We start from the raw sequence: 20,752 nt of genomic DNA, 5'->3' as shown, positions 1-20,752 counted from the left end.
TGCACCAGTACCAGATTGACTGCTAAAATATTATTTCACTTTATCATTTTCATTAATTATTTAACAAAATAAAAATCATATCTTATTTTTTGTATATATCTCGTAGCTAATGCTCCTATAGCAAAAAGGTACATTTTAGGCTAATCACTTTTTAATAAAAGTACTCACTGATGTTCTATAGTTGGTATTACCATAACTTTTGATCAGCTGACCATATTACAACATTGTTTTAACAGTTAGTAAATAGGTGTAAAAATTCATTTTAAAATTAGTAATTACTGGTAATAACTGGGCCGTTTCAGAAATTGGGGATTACATGTAATTCCTGAATTTTAGTAATTACATGTAATTCCTAATTTCACCTATTTACTGTAACATATATACAGATAGTCATGACTAAATGAAGATTAGGGAAATATGATTCTAAAATTCTAAAATATATTCAAAATATAAAGCAGTTAGTCATATTTTTATCTCTTATATATTTTAATGAATATTTTGTCATTAATCACTGTTCATTAGTAGTAATGAATCATTCGACAATATAACGTTTTTTATTCAAATTATTCAGCTTTAGATAGATTGTATGATTGTATGATTGGTCAATATCACTCTTTGATAGAGAGGCAGAAAAAAGAAACAAAGGATTCATTCCTAGTTATAAAGACATACAGTCCTTCTCGTGACATAAAAGGAAAAACGAAAAAAATAAATAAAAAAAATATGAAACAGTCTTCAAAACACAACACAGGAATAACTGACCACACTAACACTACCAAAAATCCAAGGTCTTAGAATCTTCGAAGCTACCGAAGAGAAAACAATGCCATACTATACGTGTGAAATCAAGTGTGCGCTCATATAAGTACAACATTGAACCTAAGAAGGCCATTTTCCAAGGATAGAGGATGGCATTGTGGCAACTATAATTGAAATATATCCTTCGTAATTTATGAAACACATATCGGTCAATTCACTCGTTATGGCAACTGTTAAATTTTCTAGAGGTAACTTCACTTTTTGAATCCTTTACCTTACTTTACTTTAGTAATGTCCCTGTTCCTTGGGCCTTCTGTAATCATGCTATGGAATGAAAGATCTTGAACATAGGATCAATTGAAAGATATATACTTTATATACATCCGCTGCTGGAATTATGCTACATAGAAATGGACAGTCCCAAATGATTTGCTGAAATCCTCTTTGTTTATGAGTTTGTGAATGTCTTTTTTTGTGTTTTGCTAACTGTTTGTCTTTTGATTGATTTTTTATTTTGTGTCATAGAAGTGCAAGTGTGTTATAAGTTTGTATACTTATTCGTCTCTTACGTTCTAGATTTAAGTCAAAATATTAGACATACTTAACTCTATTTTGTGAATCCTTTTTTCAAGTTCGATATTATAGTTGCGTTTGAAATAATCACTAAACGTTGAATTATTTAGAGAAAGGTAATCATCTTTATAGCAGAACATGGAGTAACAGGATAATGTTTAAGTATACCTACGAAACTTAATAAATGTTTCTTTATGTTAGAATTGGGGACATCAACAATGAGCAAACCATATAGTCAGCTATTACGGACCATAAATGACAAATACAAACCAAATCAAACGTGAAAACTAATAGCATAATTTATGTACAAATTAATGAACAGAAACAAATATGAGGCAGAGAAACAAAGCAACAATGAAAGAACACAAAAGTACAGACTCTTGACATGAGACAGGCACACACATATTGTATGTGGTAGGGTCAAACATGTTATGGAGATTGCATTTCACCCTAACTGACAGTGTTGTAACAGTACAACATAAGAACGAACTATACAAATCAGCTGAAAAGTGCTTAACTCACAAGAAGGATACAAACAAAACTACATCTAACAAAATCACCAGGTACTTGTACAGCCTTTCAACAAAAAAACACTAAGAACACAGCTGAGGGGATTAACCGTAATTGACAGCTAGCTAAAAGTCAATAACAACTCATCATACGAAATCATGCATCTAAGACTATATTATGAAATGTGTACACACCCAACAATCTATGAACTTAGTGTAAAGACCTCATAACCAGTCAAAGAAAAAGATGACAAAACATCGCCAAGATATGGTATCGACAGATTGTAGATCCATAAAAGTGCACATGGGTATACCAATGACATTTAGTTTGCTTTAACTTACTGATAACAAAATCAATATTAATACCAATAGAAACTGTATCCAAAGAACCAGTTATAGTGTTGAATTAGTAGCATTTTAGAATAAGTTTATTAAAAGAATCGATAAGTTTACCAGGTTACGGTAAAAGTAAGGATGTGCTATACCGTTTGAAATAAGTTTTCTTAAAACTACACTTCAAAACCAAATCTTTATATCATGGAAAAATTTAGTAATGTGTGTAATCCCTGTATTAATCATTTACCAGTAATACATACATAACGTGCATTAAATTATATATGAAAAAAATCACTAAAAAGGCTCGAAAGATAACAGAGGGACATTAAAACGTATAGATATAAAATAAACTGACAGAACCATGGCTAAATAACTAGAAAGACAAACAGACAAATGAAAGTAGACAAGACGCAACATAGAAAACTAAAGCGAAACGAATCCCATCAAAAACTTGGGGTGGTCTCTGTTTCACCGACAGGTCAGATCCTGCTCTACATGTGGCATCCTTCGTGCTTATGCTATAACAAAGTCGGTAAATAGTCTAACTCTGTAGGTCACATTCGTAAAAAGGCCTCAGGAATGAAACGGATATTCCGTAACGGTCAATCAAGTCGTGATGGCGTCCGTAAAATTTACGACGGGAATTTGACAATTCACAGTTTCAAGTTGATGGAGTATTATATTTCATGTTGACGACTGTTGTAATATAATTAGAAATGTAACTTCTGCTGGTTTGTTTGTATGTGTACGTGAGTAAGCATGGTTCTGTGTTTTCAAAATAAGGAGGTTAAAAAAATTGAATGATAGATCATTGAATATACTCGTATGAATAGATGGGAAGTGTTAGCAACAACACAAACTGGTATTTATTAATTTATTTGCAGATTGGAAGTATGTCTCTAATCACTTTCAACCTTAGTTTTAACCCATGATGCGACATCATCAAAATCACTAGTGTTGTCTTCACTTGATTCATCGTCTGTGTATGGTAAAGCTACAGCTTTGAGTGACAGGTCAACATCAGCGTACACAGTTTTATTATTGGATCCATGAATCACAAATCTTGGACTTTCGCTTGGACAAAAGACAATCTCAGAATAGTTAAGAACAAGGTCATCCTGAAAATGAATAGAAAACAGATTTCAATAAATACAACCATATTTGTATCTATTTAGTTATTTGTTTAATGTTTTTTTTCTTCACATTTTTACTGTATTTGTAATGTAATACTAAAATTAATAATAAAGCAGAATAGACCGTTTTTGCATGATTATATTTCTGTAAACTTACTCAACAAACCAAACATTATAAAGACTAGCTATATAGAATCATGTATATGTACATATATCAATATCATCGTTACTCTCAGGCAAAATAACAAACAAAAAGAAAAAGTATATGGCTGTTAAATTCGCATCAAAGATTCCGGCACCTTATTAATTCTTCTAAATCAACAGACGCTTCTCCCTTTAAACAAACGTTAACGATTGTGTAATTGAACAGCAGAAAAAGTTCACATTCTTCCAGCGTTTAGGAGAGGTATACAAACAACCAACTTCAAACATGGAAATACAACAACACGTTTTTTTTCCACCGGATTAGTTTCATTTATTAAATTTTCCTCCTGTACGAGAATATCTGATTTTATTGATTTCATTTTGGTTTAATACAATATTAATTAAACATGTCTTATCAATGCCAATAATAGATTGTATAATGTATGCTTATTAAAAACTCATACCTTGATTGAGATAGCATTGTTTCCTTCGTTATTCAGTAACTCCCAACTTTTGCCTGTCACTGAGAAATAAGAACCATAATTACTTATTTTAATCATCATTGATGGCGTAACTAGTTTCCCACACACATGTTATGCAAATTTAACAGTGAATAGAAGTACTTCTGATTTTGAATTTAATGTAATCACGATAGGTTTTATCCACAAAAACAATTATAGCTGGGTTTACTTGTAAACTACCTCGTCTTCAGTTATCTATTTTATGTCGTTGTTATCACGTTCTCTAATGGACTGGGATGGTATACATGGTATAATGCCTTTTAATTTTTACTTTTCTCTCTCTTTATTGTTCTCTCAGTGTTTTCAGCTACCCCTACATGTCCCTTCTTCTTTATCGTTAAAAGCGATCTTGGCTTTTGTGTGTATCATTCATGCAACCCATCGCATCTTATATATTGATCAAAATTAAGGAACAAAGCATGTATAAAAAAAGCAAATTCATTACCGTTTTCATAGTCGTCTTCGTCATCACTGTCTGAGCATTGGGCTGAATACGAAACAACAGCACCGTATGGTGGTATGGCGTCACTACGATCGATCGTGGAATATCCATCTCCGCCTCCCCCTCCTGATAAATTGATTTCCTCTTGTGATTGGTAGAGTACATTATCAACATGATCTAGATATACATTGTAATTTAGATATTAAAAGTTATTTATTTAAAAAAAGTATCCTTTAAATTATAAATATATTAATGATTTGGGAATACTTGTATAACATCTAAAGTTATGATGTCCTGAAAATATATATGTATATAAATTGATATCGTTTGAATCTAAGTATGTAAGTAAAAAACGTTTATAGCTGTTTTTGACAATGATTTCTGATCATTGATGATCAATGAACTTCTGATTTGAAATGAATTTTCGTTAATCATAATATTTATGCAGACAAACCGTGCATCTTGCGTGAAAATCTTAATTCTAATATCTGTAATTATAAGCTACAACCGTGAGCATGCATTATTCAAATTCAAAATGGAAAGTACGTAACCAAATGTCAAAATCAAATGATAAAGCACATCAAACGAATGGACAACAACTGTAATATTCTTGACTTGGTACAGGCATTTCTAAATGATGAAAATGGTTGAATGAACCCGGTTTTATTGCGATAAACCTCTCACTTGTATGACAATCGCATTCTATTCCATGATATTTAAAACGATGTAAAAACAAAACAGACATAATAGGTAAAATAGTCACAATATGGGTACGGCAGTCATCAATGTACTTACATTGATTTTCAAATGGTTGAACTACCATGCCTTCATCTCTGCAAGAAAATGTATGTGAAAACAGGAAATATTTAAGTTTTGTTTATGAAGACGTATTTTATTACTAAGGATTTTTACCCAGAGATATATAACCATAGATGTTTCTCAGTACATTAGACGTTCGGTTTTCAATGCTTTACAACATCATATGTAATTGGATCTTATTTTTTTTTATTTCAACGTCACTGATTTGTCTTTTGTAGACAAAACTGCCGTACAGAATTAGAATCTTAGTATCTTTAAGGACATATTTAACAAAATTTGAACAAATTTTCAAAATATCTTTATTTGGTTATTGTTGTTTTTCCTGCACAATCTTCAGTTTTATTTTAAGAACTGTCACGCCTGTAATTCATTCGTTCCTTGCTTTTTCTTTAATTTATGTACATGGTTGATTGTCTATATGGTCTTTTACCGATATGCGCATTGTTCTTTCAAATAATAGAGTTACGGATTTAATTTCGTTATGGGACATAATTTAAAATTGAGGACTTCCTTAAAAATTTCCTTCTAGTCGAAGCCAACGTAACGCCGTAGCGGTGAAATGACGTAAAATGTATTTGTCTATGTTTTTTTGTACAAGCGGGTGACTACTTTGGATATACAAGACACGGCCAATGACTTTATGATTCGCATGTTTCAGATGATAGGAAAATAATGGCGCAACAATTGTCAGATTTTAATGAATATGTTTGGACGAGTTAATGCATGACGTCTTTATACAAATTCGTTTAAAAATATTTTAGGTACCTAAAAGATATAAAAGCATTGATGGTTTAAATCTACTCCTCAAACTGTATGCAATATACCATCATAACATCGAAAAATTGGTACCAACATAACCGATTATGAGGATCTAAGAATCATAAGAATTGACAGAATTTAACAGTTGAAGAAATATGCCGATTTCTTATTGTTGATTTTGAAATTTCTAATCACGCTTCAACTTAAGAAACTCAAATGTAAGACATGCTCAATGTTAATGTATAATGATCGATCTTGGTGATATTACTTTATACAGACGAATACTTACTCACGATTTGAATGTCGTTTTGCTTTCCCTGAAATATATGTCAAAATATACTGTGAAATATTTAAGAAAACATGTCTGATTATCATGAAAAATCGTTGTAGGTAATTATGTTATATAGGTAAGTATTGGTCGCTGTTAGCTTTGAAAATTACTTTTATCATATTCTATTCAATGTGCCATAAAAGGTTCCTTAGTACCATATTCTTACTCTGAATGAAAATTTCAAATCATCTGTATTATGATGTACGGATTAAAGATTTAACTATTGTTGCAATACTATCTACATTAACAAATACACATCAAAGTTAATGATCTTGTTTAATTTTCTTTATTCGAATTTGGGCACGATATGATATTGGGACTTTTACGTCCTTCTTTGACGGTGTTGGTAAATTCGGTACAAATATGAAGTCTTATAAAATACTTCCTTATTAATCTTAAAATGAAAAGTTATCAATCAGTTTTTAATGTTGTACTCTTATAAAGGTTCAATACTCATGGAATATTTTTGAAATGAAGATTTAGCTTCATCGATATAGCTGCATCGATATGTACACGAATATCGGTGAATGGAGTATGTACAAAATATGTCAACACGCATTCAGTTTATAATAGAATACTAGAAACAAAACCAATAGACCTAGTCATAAAGTTAACGGAAAATAAAACTTGTCTCCATAAAATAACTTACAAATCTTGTACAAAACTCGCACGGCAACAATTACCAGTAAACAAACTGCAGACAAAGAGGTGAAAACATATGCACTGGGGAACATGAAAGTATCTGTAAAAACAAATATTCTATCGTAAAACTGAACCCATTCGAAGAAATTGAATAAATAAAGGTACGTAAAAGACCAGTATGTCGAATCTGATTATTTCCTGTCTATTAACCCCCTTTCCTCATACAAACACCAAAAGTATATTTTGAAACCTAATAGGCTTTTACGTACCATCCAACAAATTGGGATGATATGTTACTTGACGAATAAAGCAATTTTACATCTGAAAGCCTCGCTGTGAATTTTAATGACAGAAGTCAATGGATTGGCATAAAAGTTGGTTTGTGTCATGAATTCAAACCCAATAGTTTTTTTTTACGAGTAAATCGATATGATATATGAAACAATATTTTAAATACTGAGTCTAAATGAATACCGTGTATATACGTATCATCAGTACAGCAGATATAGGTACTAACCATGCGGGCGTGATAAATATTGACCTCACACGGTAACGAAAATCTTTTTTGTTCACATAATATCAATGTGTACCTCAATCTAAACATATTTGTTTTTTTAAGAAATGATTTGGTCGTAGATTGATGAAAAGTGATGTCTCGTTATTTTCCCAAAACAAGAACGACTACTATAACATGTGCAAATATTTGTCAAAGAAATTGGCACTTGTCTCATCCGATATAATTCTATATTCATTGCAACTCTTTTTCTGAAAGAAGGCCACTATGCATGTGCAATAAGTATAGTTTAATTGATAATTGGCAATGAAATCTGTCATGCATATGTTTGTTTTTCGATATTTTATTCCGAAAAGAAGCGTTGTGTACGGTGTAAAGCTGACCACATAATAACTTCTGTACGGCGAATAGTTAAGTTGCTGTACATCGTACACAAACACAAACTTTTCATACTCGTGTATTACCCAAAATGTTTCAAGGAATGAGTAATCACAGGTAGATTTATGATTGGTAACTATTACTTTTGCCCTGTCTTAGCTGTCTTTCAGGTAAAACATGTAAATGTCACGACAATAATTCTATTGTATCGAAATTGAAAGTTGGTGTTGACATTCATAACTATTTGCGCATTTACAAGTTAATTGTTCTTACTAGAATATAAAAGTTGTCTTATAAATAGGAAGGAAAAAATCGTTTGTTTTGGAGCAGGAATTTCAGATATTGATAATATGTACACTGAATGTTGATAAAACAAAACAAAGATTTTCGTAACCGTGTCAGATCAAACTCGATCATGCCTGCGTGGTTATTACCTCTATCTGCAGTACGATGATACACGGTGTGAATGAAAAATCTATCTTTTAAAAATGATATGGTTTAATGTTACGGTAAACAATGATAAACAAGGGTAACTGTGCATTGTGTTCAATGTAACTTTGAGCGTTTCTGATGAAGGTAAATCCAGAAAATCAGCGCAGTAGTGAGTGCTTCGGTACTGACATGGTTTAACAAACTTTACTAAAATGTCCATTATTATGAAACTAAGGTTTCAACTCCCTCAGGCAAAGTTTGATTTAGATGAATTTGGCTATTTATTTCATGTATTTTTTACATATAGCTCTTCAACGATTTTCGGTACTTATCTATCTTCTGATGTCAAATGTTTGGCTTTGAATGTTTCTAATGAAGGTAAATCCGGAACGCGCTTCGAACGCAAGAAACTATTAAACGTGTTGTTATCTATTTTTTAGAACATCTTGTACTTTACTGTTCTGTTTTTGAATTGAGCATCATTTAGGAGTCTTGTGTGTACGAAAGGCACGTATCGATTACTAAAATGTAGTTCTGTTGAGTATACTTTTTTTTATTCCGAAACATAAAGCATCTTATTTTCATTATGAAATCATAAATATTGAAATCTGATTTTTAATGCGATGTTTTTGAATGATTTTCGTCATTTTGGTTTTGATGACAGTTTATCGTTGACATCGCATTTGACAGTTGATTGTATAAGTTTTTTTGCCTGAAAAAATGTATGAAATTATGAGGCAAGAGATACATACAAAAACTAATGTCTTACCCAGTGTCGTTACTTTAAAAACTTCAGTCAAATTACTGGAACCAATTTTATTTGACGAGAACATTCGTACATAATATGTAACACCTGGTTTCATAGAATTAAGTGTAAACGATTGTTGCCTCTGCATTGTATCTGTTAAAGGTCCATAGTTCTTCCATTGAACCAGATCTTTCAATAACAATTGTATAAAGAATTCCTGTTGATAGCCACCATCGAAATTTCTGTTCCATCTGACAAATATCTTTGAAGCTGTTGCTGCTAAAGTCACGTTGAATGGACGCAAAGGTGAAGCTTAAGAAAATGATGTCAATGATTTAGGAGTAACTGACCTTAATATGCTCGTTTAAAAGCTGTATTAACCAATTGAGATATTCCTTGTTATGGTCTAGACGCATTCAAATCGTTTAACTTCGTTGGTATGATACTAAAACCCTAACGGGATGGATTGTTCTTGCTATTCATATGATGGAGACATAATATTTCAATTAGTTTAATTTAAATCAGGAACTGGCATGTCATGATCAGTAACTCCTAGTAGTTGTTTTGTTAATTTATGTATCATTGTCATTGTCATTTTGTTTTGTTTTCTTTTGTTACCTATATATAGCTACTATAGTATTCTGTCGTCGGACTCGGACTTCTTTTATATCGAGTTTTACTGTGAGTATTGCCGTGTGTATAGTGGAAGGTTGAGGGTTGCGACTGTCCCAAATCAGGAGCCTCTGGCCTTTGTTAGTCTTGTATGATTTTTAATTTTAGTTTCTCTTTAATATATTTCGAGGTTTAGTATGACGTCCATAGTCACTGAACATATACATATTTTTTTTAGGAGCAAGTTGAAACCGGCCTCCAGGTGTGAAATTTTGTCGCTGTATTATAGACCAATTGGTGGCCCTTGGCTGTTTTCCCATCATTGATCGGGTTGATTACTCTTTGACACATTCCCCATTTCCATTGTCAATTTTATTCAATTCGACATAGAAAATTATCCGTAATGATTAACGATGTTGGTGACGATTTTCTTTTTAATGTGTTTAGAATTATTGTTATCCAGTGTGTTTTAACTCGAAAGTAACAATTTATCATTGGTCAAATTTGCTTGTGTTTGAAACGTTGTGGGACGTTTTGATATGTTGATTTTTACTTAGTATCATTTCTGATCCATTGATCTATTAACATGATTTTGATCAATATTCAATTAAGTATTAAATTCAACATTCAAAAATGTAAAAAAGCAATACTCTCTTACTTGCTGATTTCAGGATAAAATGATAAATGCTGTTCCCAAAACGACTAAGAGCAGTCACTGTATAATTTCCAAAATCTTCTTTTGTTAAAGGTTGAGTCTTTATTTTGATGTTAAAACCTTCAACGTTAACTACAGTTCCATGTAATACAACAGACATGTTGACGTTTGTCCTTATTTGACTGCCAAAATCTCTCTGTCGATCAAATTCACCTTGTATAGTCAAATTCATTGCCTCTAAGCTGAAAACATCAAAGTTAAGTGTCGTTGCTTGTCCAAACGTTCCAAATTGTTCGGCCCGTTTCTTATTTCCAAAGATTGGATTTCCTTAAATATATATCAGTTTTCAACTTAAACTTGACCTTTTCTTAACATGGTCTAAGAAAAAATCATAACGTTTATTCAAAATAAATGTTTATATATTTGTAACATAAATGTTCAATAGATATAGCAATGCATACATTATGTATAAATGTTGATGGATTATATATGTTTTTTTATATTTGTAACATAAATGTTCAATATTCATAGCACTTAAACCATTGTAAACCGAAAACAGTTTCTTTTGACCATTCGTTATTTTCATATTTGATTTCAATTGATTAAGTGGGTATGTAAAGTCATCTTATACGCAATGAATATGCCGAATATGACGTGTCCATAGCCAACTTTGACATAAGTTAGCGTATCTTACCGTTTCGTTTTACTGTAACATGTCCTGTTTGACTTAATCTGCCTAAACTATCACTGATACCATTTTTGACGGAGCAAATATAGATTCCCGTGTCTTGTAATGTATTTGCGGATTTTGTCTCATTTAAGACCAAAGATCCATTCTGATATCCATTTAAGAATCTGATGTGTTGACCGCCTGTCGTAGTATGTTCCCATGGTTCGAAAGTAAATATACCTGGACGCCCTTGTGGCATGCAATCTAGCTTAACAATATTTGCAATTTGTGTTACTTTAATATTTACTACTGGTGGATCTAGAATATAAAAGTAAATCATATGAATTTTTATGCAATGACCTTTTTATAATGGTAAATTATAAAGGGACCAGTTTAACGAAAAAGATTAACTATAATGTGCTAGTGCATGACTACACAGAAAGGTAAGTCAAATTTACAGCAAGTACATTGTAGGTCAGATTTGTACCGTAGTAGATTACGCCTATACTGAAACCGTGTATCGGCATTTATGTTGTGAGAACTCAAGACTTAGTTCAAGGTATTCAGAAATGTAAGGTATTGTCTGACGACCACATCGAAACGACAAAATCTGATTTTGAATAAAGAAGTTCACGATAAGACTAACATGGTAAATCAGATTTCAAATTGCAAGCTCAAAACTAGACGGACAAGGTTTCTTTAGTTTAGTTTATTCTTATTGTGCTAGTTCATGGCTGTACTAAAATGATATTCGGATTGGCAAATTACTTATTGAAGAAATTTACACGTGCTATTTGAACACTGCACATACATGGTCATTCTTTGTTTTATACTTGATTATGCCAAGACTAATCCGGTTTATAACAGAATAGCTAAAAACTACACCCACATCATAATATAATTTGGAAAGTTCTTCTTGATAGCGACACACTTCAACTGGAACTCGAATTTTGTAGTAATAGCTAACGAGTTGAATGACATGATGGTTATCTGGATCATTAAAAACTCATTTGAAGACAGAAAGAGTTAATTTGATTGCAATTGTAATTTAATGCGACTCTAATACAAGCCACAAGGGAGAAAAGTGTTTTTAATAATTGAGCATACCCTCTTGAAATAAAGATGATAATTATAAGTGAGTGGTTTAGCTAGCTATAAAACCAGATTTAATAAGAAGTACATAAGAAAATGGCTGCACCAAGTCAGAAATTTGACAGTTGTTTTTCATTCGTTTGATACATTTGAGCTTTTGATTTTCCCCTTTAATTAAGGACTTTCCGTTTGAAACTGTCCTCGAAGTTTTGTGATTTTATGCTTGCTCCACTATATTGATTTATTAAATGATTCTTTTCATGCAATAGCTCTTGACTATACCGACACGTGCTAGTTCATTACTAGAGGGTGCACTTTGTAAATAAAGCTGTTTCTCAAACCCCGCCTCTTTTAGGGAGATATACACTATTCATAGATATGTTAATTTGTTAGCGTACTAGTTCCCATTTATGATGCCCGTGTTTCATCTCATAAATACATTACTAGGGAATGTAACCAGTATAGAAAACATAGTTGCGCCAAAATTTTAATTCCTAAGAGGTCCAAATATGAAGGTATGAGTATATAGAATTTTAGGATAAGTTCAGGGCAAATAAATGTTGCAAAGCCCTATTAGATTTTTACCTTTGAAAAAAATAGCAGTGCATATATACTTTCCGTTCTGGGATATTACTTTTCACGCAACTTCATAGTAAAAATATCACAGTTAAAGCCGCAAAAGGGAGTTCCTATGGAAAATTGCATTGTTTATATTTACAGAATCATAGTAGTTCTGGTTTATGTTGTGGGCTAGCTCCGATCGAAATTACTCACGGTATATCGGATTTGCATTGTGATTGGTCATGACTAGGAATACAGTGGTTAGTAAAAAGACCGACACGGTAAATCAGACTTGTGACGAAGGGCTTACAAATAGACTGATAAAAAACTTGTGTTGCTATGTCCTATTCCAAAAAGAGTCATTGATGTAAGGCAAAAATACGAAACCTTTTTTTTGGCATTTTCGATACTTCAAAAATCGTATTTTAACTACAAATTCAAAATCGATATAAGAACTTAAAACTTTTAACTTAAACAAGGTCTGCTTAGATATTTTTTACTAAAAATGACATTAATAATATGCTTACACTGAACTGTTATGTTGATTTTGGCATATCCAGCTCCTACCTCATTTGTTACTTTACAAATAAATGCACCAGAGTGGGTTGTCCTCACTTGGGATATCTCTAACCTTCTTGTACTTCCGTATTTGGTATTCATTTCATCCACTATATAACTCATATGTTTCCATTCTAGGCTGCGTAGATCAGGATAACAAGAAAAATTACATGTCAAAACTAAATTATCTCCTTCTTTAACAATTAGCCGTGAACCCTCTTCGATATGTACAGTTGGTTTATCTACAACGAAATGTTCTGGTTGTTATTGACTTACTGCTATGTGATTTTTGTAGAAAGGTTTTAATCAATACTATAGTTTGTTTTCTATATATCTTTTTAAAAAGACTACATTCCAGAATAAGTAACAAAAACAAGTTTCGTAATCAAGTATGAAGGCAAAAAAGTAACCTAATTAATTTTTACTTGATAGTCAAATACATTTACACATCAAAAATATATATATTTTTTTGTACATACATTTGATAAGTAGTTGAATTTGTGAAACCAGTGGAACAACCAGTTGATCGCTTTTTGCTTCGCAAGTGAAACTGGTACCATTCATTGGCCTATTTAGAACTAACGAATGATTGATGTGTCCATGACTCCCTTCTTTAGCTAATCCGTTGGTTGATTGAAGATATAATGTTTCTGGTGGAACGCCGCTGTCAACTAAGCAGCTTATTGTAACGTTATGTCCTTCCGTTCCAGCAATAAAACCTCTGTTGTTGTTCAAAAATTTTAGATTGGAAGGAGGTCCTGTAAGTTATTGCAATTGTTTAATCACGTGACAAGAATCTCGGTAGCATGCATTTTTTAAAAGGCCTGAAAGCTGAATTCTTTTAAATAATACACAGATTGAATGACGTTAATTTAAGCGTTTGTTTGTGTTGCAGTTCAGTGATTCTTTTATTCCTTTGTTTTCCTCTTATAATTGATGTGTCTTTCTCGGTTTTAGTAACCCGGATTTGTTTTCTCTTAAGTAGTTTATGACTTTTGAACATCGGTATTCTACTTTTGCTTGTTATTCAATTTGAAAATAGGTAACAAATATTTTTTTTAAATTGTACCGTTTTTTCAATTGACGGAAAACAATTGCATGTTTTAAATCTTTAAAATACTTTTCCAACAAAATCAATTTTACGACAGGTATCTATAACGAGTACATTTACTAATTATATGTTATTGGTAAAACAGGAAATCCGTTTAGAATAGTTCGGTATTATTACTGCATGATTATAACAGAGACAAACATTATTATCAAAGAAGCCTTTATAACTATTTTGATCTGAGCGTCACTGATGAGTCTTATGTAGACGAAACGCGCGTCTGGCGTATACAATTATAATCCTGGTACCTAAGATAACTATTTACACCACTGGGTTGATGCCACTGCTAGTGGACGTTTCGTCTCCGATGGTATCATAAGCCCATTAAATAGCAATACGGTGTTGACATGAATATCAATTATATGGTCATTTTCATTAATTCCTGTTACAAAACTTTTTCTAAAAACTAAAGTTTTTCTTATCCCAGGAAAAGATTACCTTAGCCGTATTTTGCACAATTTTTTGGAATTTTGAATCCTAAACGCTCTTCAACCTTGTACTTTTGTGGATTTATTACTATTTTGATCGGAACGCCACTGATGAGTCTTATGTAGACGAAACATGCGTCTGGCGTATTAAATTATAATCCTGGTACCTTTGGTAACTATTTACACCACTGGGTCGATGCCACTGCTGGTGGACGTGTCTTACCCTATACATTAGCCGTATTTTACACAAACTTTTGGAATTTTGGATCTTCAATGCTCTTCAACTTTGAACTTATTTGACTTTATCACTATTTTGATCTGATCGACACTGATCAGTTTTATGTAGACAAAATGCGCATCTGGCGTATTAGATTATAATCCTGGTACCTTTGATAACTATTGTACTTGTAAATGAAATAATTTTTAAAGAAATGTGAATCAACTAATTTCCGTAACTGTACTTTTAGTTCCGTCTTTTTTCTTTTTTTAAAGTTTTAAATTTTTCTGTTATGTAATGATGAAGTTCCACATTTTGTTTGTTCTTCAAACCTATTGCACGAATTATAACCTGATGAAATAACCCATTATGGGATAATAATTATGTCTTTGATAACCGATATTGTTTTGTTCACAACAAATCATTCTGAATATTTATATGAGCTTAACTTTACAAAGTAATGATAAACCATTTAATATGTCTTTCATAGATAATAACCTTTGATTGTAAATTATTAAAACAAAATATAAACGTACTTGTTATTTTCAATGAAACATAATATTCATGAACAACTGTACCAAGTAGATAACTGCAGCTGTATTTTCCTTCGTCAGTTTCTGAAACTTTTAATATTTTTAACTGATATATTCCTCTTCTTTGATCGTAAATGATCCGAATGCGCTCCTTGTTTCTGATATGTGGATTGATAGTAGTTCCATCTGTGTATAATATGTAAGATGTATTATGATCCCGATTTGGCTGTCGCGACCATCTGCTTCCATTCACTGCTACTTTTGAACAATCTAAGGTAACTGCAGCTCCAGTTGTTGCATAAACCTTGTCTATCTGCAGATCTCCCAAACATTTGTCTGTTGAATACAATTCAATGTGTCATTGCATTTTTCATACCAGTATTTGATTCCTCGTGAGCATAGCATTTAACATAAACATAACATTTTTGACGCGAACGTAAATATTTCCTATAAGGAATATAACAACATACTTACAATTAAATAATCCCAAATAGAACAAAACAACTTTATTTGGAATCTAAAAAAAGGAACTTATAAGATTACTATATGTTAGTTTATTACAAGTATCAAATATTCCCATCAGATAATTGTTCTATAACATGATAATTAATAATAAAATAAATAATTAGAAACTGCTTTCCTCGGCAAATAAACAAATGAAGAAAATGTTTCAATTTATAATTATTATCATTAGAACAGATTCAACCTACCATCGTTGTGTTAATTAGAAATGTTTTGATTCATATCAATTTCCATTCGTTTTTCATATGAATTTTTAAATTGTTTCCCTATTCGTCAACACTTCCCGCATATTGAAGAGGTTGGTGACGTTCAGTGCAGCCAACATCACAAACAATACTGTGACCGATGAACTTTCAAGAACATTAATAGGAAATAAAACATTGTTGCAGGAGTTGAATTGACATGAATTAATATATGTTCAAGTATTTCCGGTGCGTTTTGGCAATAGCGGTCACGAACTATTTATGTTAGTTGGTTGTTTTATAGACTTGGACTTAAAACTAGATTGATTCTGTTTTGGTAGAAATTTAACCTTGTTAAATAGACAAAACTGTCTTATCAAAAAAAGTTTTATTTTAAATAAAAATCACAAAAATACTGAGTTTCATGGAAATTTCATAACGGAAAGTGCCTAATCAAATGATAAAACACATCAAACGAATGTACAACAACTGGTCCGAGAACACAATTAATTCGTAGTGCATTTCTTTTAGAACATAAATGAAAATAAAAAAAAACCCACCTGCGCTTTCTCAAAGAAACTTTTACAGTGTGTTGTACTACTTTTAGGACAAATTATATCAAAATTATAGAAAACTTCATCGCCTCTAACTCAAAATATGGACAATTTTATGTTTAGGGCGTCTTGAAATCTTTTGACAGCTTCCGAAGTGCTCATTTTCAACCTTTTTCAGCTGGGCCAAATCACTACTTTCCTTTAAAATTCTGGACCCAATTTTTTTTACAGTGTAATTTTATCCCCCTACTTGCAATTTGAGGCATTAAACATGGATAAATAAATTTGGAAGAGATATAAAAATTAATGGCAAGTAACCCACTGTCAACACTAGGGACTATATTTGTGAACAACGAAAATAAAAGGGACGACAATGGTGGTCTCGGACCTAAAAGGGTATAAAGAGTTGACAAATCTTAAAAAGACTTGGTATGACCAAAGCTTAATGAATTATAACACTGCTTACAAAGTTTCATGAGAATAGGATGTATATTATAGACATTAAGTAAAATTCTATACTCCTCTTTGCGTGTAAAATTTTGACGTTAAAATTGAAAAATTTCAACTATCAACATTTGGGGCTATAAAAATTCAAATATTGCAAAAAAATACTTTTTAAATGACTTAATATATAACTTATCATGTACTTTAAGCAATAGAGTACTCATTTGATTTATAAGACTTGGCATAATTATTCAAAAGTCAAATTTATATGAGCCTGTGCCTAAAAATTGAGTTTTTTCAATGAAGGGGGGCCTTACATGAAGATGTAATATATTCCACCAATTTTAAATTTGTGAAGCTTTTTGGTTATAAATAATCCTTACATATGTATTGAAAGTACTTTAAATGGAAAGAAAAGTTACAAATAACATATCATTATAGTTTAAAAGGTCATGGGCCAACTAAGAGTGTAAAAAATTTAGGGTCAATTTAGGCCGTGCCACATATTTACATTAAAAAATGCATATTGAGACTATAAGAAATAAAAAATTGTGTCTTTTTTATCATTTCGATACTCATGTGACATGATACAACAAATCTGAGCACAAAAAGACTCTTGCAATTAACTTTTCTTACAAGCAGTATGGGCTGATACAAAGATTTTTGCCTTTTTAGGGAAAAACTTGCATGCAATTTATTCTCAACAGGCTTATATTTAAACCACTTGCTATCCTACAGAAGAAAAGAAAGATATTATGTGAAATGGAACAGGTACAATAGACATTGTAAAGTGCATTTGATACAAATTTAGTGAGGTCTTCAATATAGACATCAAATTTTATATACCAAGCTCCCCACTATTGACTTCATCTAAACAAGGCGTTAGACAAGGGTCATTTATATAACACATTTTGCACATTTTGTCTGAGATAAACTTCTTTTCTGTAGATTCAGAGTTCATAAATAAGTAAAAGAAGTAGATAAAGGCATAGAAACACAAATATTGACACATGAAAACCTGCCAGATAGACAGTCAGGATGCCATTATGCATCAATATTGAAAAAGTTATAAAATGCCTATTTTGACCATAAAATGCCAAAATTGGCCATTTTTGCAGAAATTCTATAAAATAAAAGTTTAAATCCTTTAGTTTTATGCTATTTGACAAGTTGACACCATCAAATAATTTAGGGAAGTTGCCAGAGTACAAATTCTATATTTACAGATTTCACCTCTTAGGTCCGAGAACACAATTAATTCGTAGTGCATTTCTTTTAGAACATAAATGAAAATAAAAAAAATCCCACCTGCGCTTTCTCAAAGAAACTTTTACAGTGTGTTGTACTACTTTTGGGACAAATTATATCAAAATTATAGAAAACTTCATCGCCTCTAACTCAAAATATGGACAATTTTATGTTTAGGGCGTCTTGAAATCTTTTGACAGCTTCCGAAGTGCTCATTTTCAACCTTTTTCAGCTGGGCCAAATCACTACTTTCCTTTAAAATTCTGGACCCAAATTTTTTTACAGTGTAATTTTATCCCCCTACTTGCAATTTGAGGCATTAAACATGGATAAATAAATTTGGAAGAGATATAAAAATTAATGGCAAGTAACCCACTGTCAACACTAGGGACTATATTTGTGAACAACGATAATCAAGGGACGACAATGGTGGTCTCGGACAAACTGTCATATTTCTGACTTGGTAAAGACATTTTCAATGCAGAAAATGGTATATTAATTTTCTAGCGCTAAACATCTCATTTGTATGACATCAAATTGCATTATATTTACAACGATGCGTGATTAAATCAGACATAATAGGTAAAATTGTCAAAATAGTGTTAGAGCAGTCATCAACTTGTAACAATCTCAATCAGAACAAATTCAAACAAATATTTAACAAAACTATCATAAACTTTTTAGAGATTGTTCGACCATTTTCGTGGTTAAACAGAATACTAACTATTCTAACTAAATGAGGTATTTCTATTTTGTGGAAATTAGGTATTGCTAACAGTTAGTTTCATTTACCATCCTTAAACTAAAAGATCAGTTTGTACAAGTCTGGAACGCTTAGCTTGAAAACGCATCAAAACCAGTTATTACAAACTTTTAACGTTTTTTGAAGGAGATGATTTTAAAATTCTTGGCCACAAACTATGTATCAGTTTGGAAGAATGAGAACCACAAATCACAAACTTCCTATTGAACATGACTGGTAAAATATGTCTTCTGGAGACAAGCAGTAGGCTAAGCAATTAAGGCATGTCGAGTCATTTGAGCTCGCCGATATTTTTTTGAAATGACGCAAATTAGCAGGTATGCCATCCAGTGGTGAGTGAACTCTTTATAAATAAATTTAAGGGCAAGTCGTTTCAACATTCAGCATACATTGTCAACTTCTTGGTGAAATTAGAAATAATTCGCTTCTAATGCTTCAAATAAGTCGGGGCATAATGTTGCTTCTCAAAAACTAATATAAAGTCTCCATGATGAAGAAAGAAAGAAAGACACATTTTGTTGTCGAACATAGTTTGCCAGTTACATGTGTTTACAGATCTTTCATGTTGCTGTTTACGATCGTTCAAAATTTCAAATTATTTCTATCTTAAGAATTTCAGCCTCACTGGTGCATATTGCTGGTTAGTATATTACAATTATTTCCAAATAGATAAGGATTACAAGAGTACAACAGTTATTGGGCTTTGGCCAATGACAGCTTTAAAACCAGATCATAAACAATAAAAAAATGTATGGTATGATTGCCAGTAAGATAAATCCCCGCAAGAGACCAAATACATTTACAACTATATGTCACCGTATAGCCTATAACAATTAACAAAACCCTTACCGCCTAATCATCAATAAAAGGTCCCGAATTATTAATAAATATAAAACAATTCAAACGAGGAAAACAACGGCCTAACTAATGTACAAAATAATAAGGAAACAACATGAAAATGTCACACAGTAACAATGACAACCACTGCATACCCCGGTAATAGGCTCCTGACTTTGGATAGGCACATACAGAATGTGGCGGGGATAAACATGTAAGCGGGCGTCCAACTCTCCCTTAACGTGGGCAGTGGTTTATATAAAAAAAAGTTTTGACACATGGAATGCTTTGAAGGGACAATAAAGTTTATTCAAATGGTGGTAGAACTAAATTGTTCTTCAAGTCATTGAATGCAGATCAATTAGATTTAGAGATTGTAAGAAACTTATTTGTGCACCTGGAAATAAACAAGAGTTGATAAGATTTTTAGATAACTATCGCACAACAATGGTTTGCAAAAACGTGACAAAATATTTTTTGCAGGAATTTTGAAAAATCTATAGACTGTGAAGCAATTGAAGTGTAGTGTCTGTGAGTGACCTAAGAGGCAGATATAAGACTTAATATGCAGCCTCTGTTTGCCAATGAGCCGATATTGACAAGTACTTATTCCAAAGGTTGCATCATATTTAAATCAAGTCATTTATGTTGTTATAAGGTATTTCTCTCAGATGTCAAATTGTGATTTCAAACTTGAGGCGTTTTTCAATCAAAGCTATAAGACACAT

At 31.9% G+C, this 20,752-nt stretch overlaps 2 protein-coding genes across 2 annotated transcripts; both read right to left on the bottom strand.

Moving 5' to 3' along the window:
- Positions 1-3,063: 3,063 nt before the first annotated feature.
- LOC134683895 (uncharacterized) lies at positions 3,064-11,289 on the bottom strand. The gene is made up of 9 exons (XM_063543203.1): positions 11,002-11,289; positions 10,311-10,634; positions 9,062-9,352; positions 6,976-7,068; positions 6,285-6,312; positions 5,213-5,250; positions 4,421-4,594; positions 3,919-3,977; positions 3,064-3,295 (listed from the first exon to the last, which is right to left on the bottom strand). The coding sequence occupies exons 1-9, from the start codon at positions 11,234-11,236 to the stop codon at positions 3,077-3,079; spliced, it is 1,461 nt and encodes a 486-aa protein (XP_063399273.1). The 5' UTR covers positions 11,237-11,289; the 3' UTR covers positions 3,064-3,076.
- LOC134684621 (cell adhesion molecule 4-like) lies at positions 11,284-18,875 on the bottom strand. Its single transcript, XM_063543920.1, has 6 exons — positions 18,870-18,875; positions 15,949-15,991; positions 15,478-15,810; positions 13,668-13,946; positions 13,198-13,430; positions 11,284-11,295 (listed from the first exon to the last, which is right to left on the bottom strand). The coding sequence occupies exons 1-6, from the start codon at positions 18,873-18,875 to the stop codon at positions 11,284-11,286; spliced, it is 906 nt and encodes a 301-aa protein (XP_063399990.1).
- Between the last annotated feature and the right edge of the window lie 1,877 nt (positions 18,876-20,752).

The sequence above is a fragment of the Mytilus trossulus genome, chromosome 9 (genome assembly GCF_036588685.1).
Source record: "Mytilus trossulus isolate FHL-02 chromosome 9, PNRI_Mtr1.1.1.hap1, whole genome shotgun sequence".
Taxonomy (NCBI): Eukaryota; Metazoa; Mollusca; class Bivalvia; order Mytilida; family Mytilidae; genus Mytilus; species Mytilus trossulus.
This window is presented reverse-complemented; position numbering and strand designations above follow the sequence as displayed.

What these genes read in the sequence shown, in the direction of transcription:
- LOC134683895 (XM_063543203.1), bottom strand. Translation starts at nt 11,236, where the DNA reads ATGCCACAAGGGCGTCCAGGTATATTTACTTTCGAACCATGGGAACAT. An exon ending in GCGAGTTTTGTACAAGATTT is followed by an intron (nt 6,313 to 6,975) that starts GTAAGTTATTTT and finishes CATATATTTCAG; the next exon opens with GGAAAGCAAAACGACATTCA. An exon ending in AAACGACATTCAAATCGTGA is followed by an intron (nt 5,251 to 6,284) that starts GTAAGTATTCGT and finishes ATTTTCTTGCAG; the next exon opens with AGATGAAGGCATGGTAGTTC.
- LOC134684621 (XM_063543920.1), bottom strand. An exon ending in TGTTTCATTGAAAATAACAA is followed by an intron (nt 13,947 to 15,477) that starts GTACGTTTATAT and finishes AATAACTTACAG; the next exon opens with GACCTCCTTCCAATCTAAAA. An exon ending in AATTCAACTACTTATCAAAT is followed by an intron (nt 13,431 to 13,667) that starts GTATGTACAAAA and finishes ATTTCGTTGTAG; the next exon opens with ATAAACCAACTGTACATATC.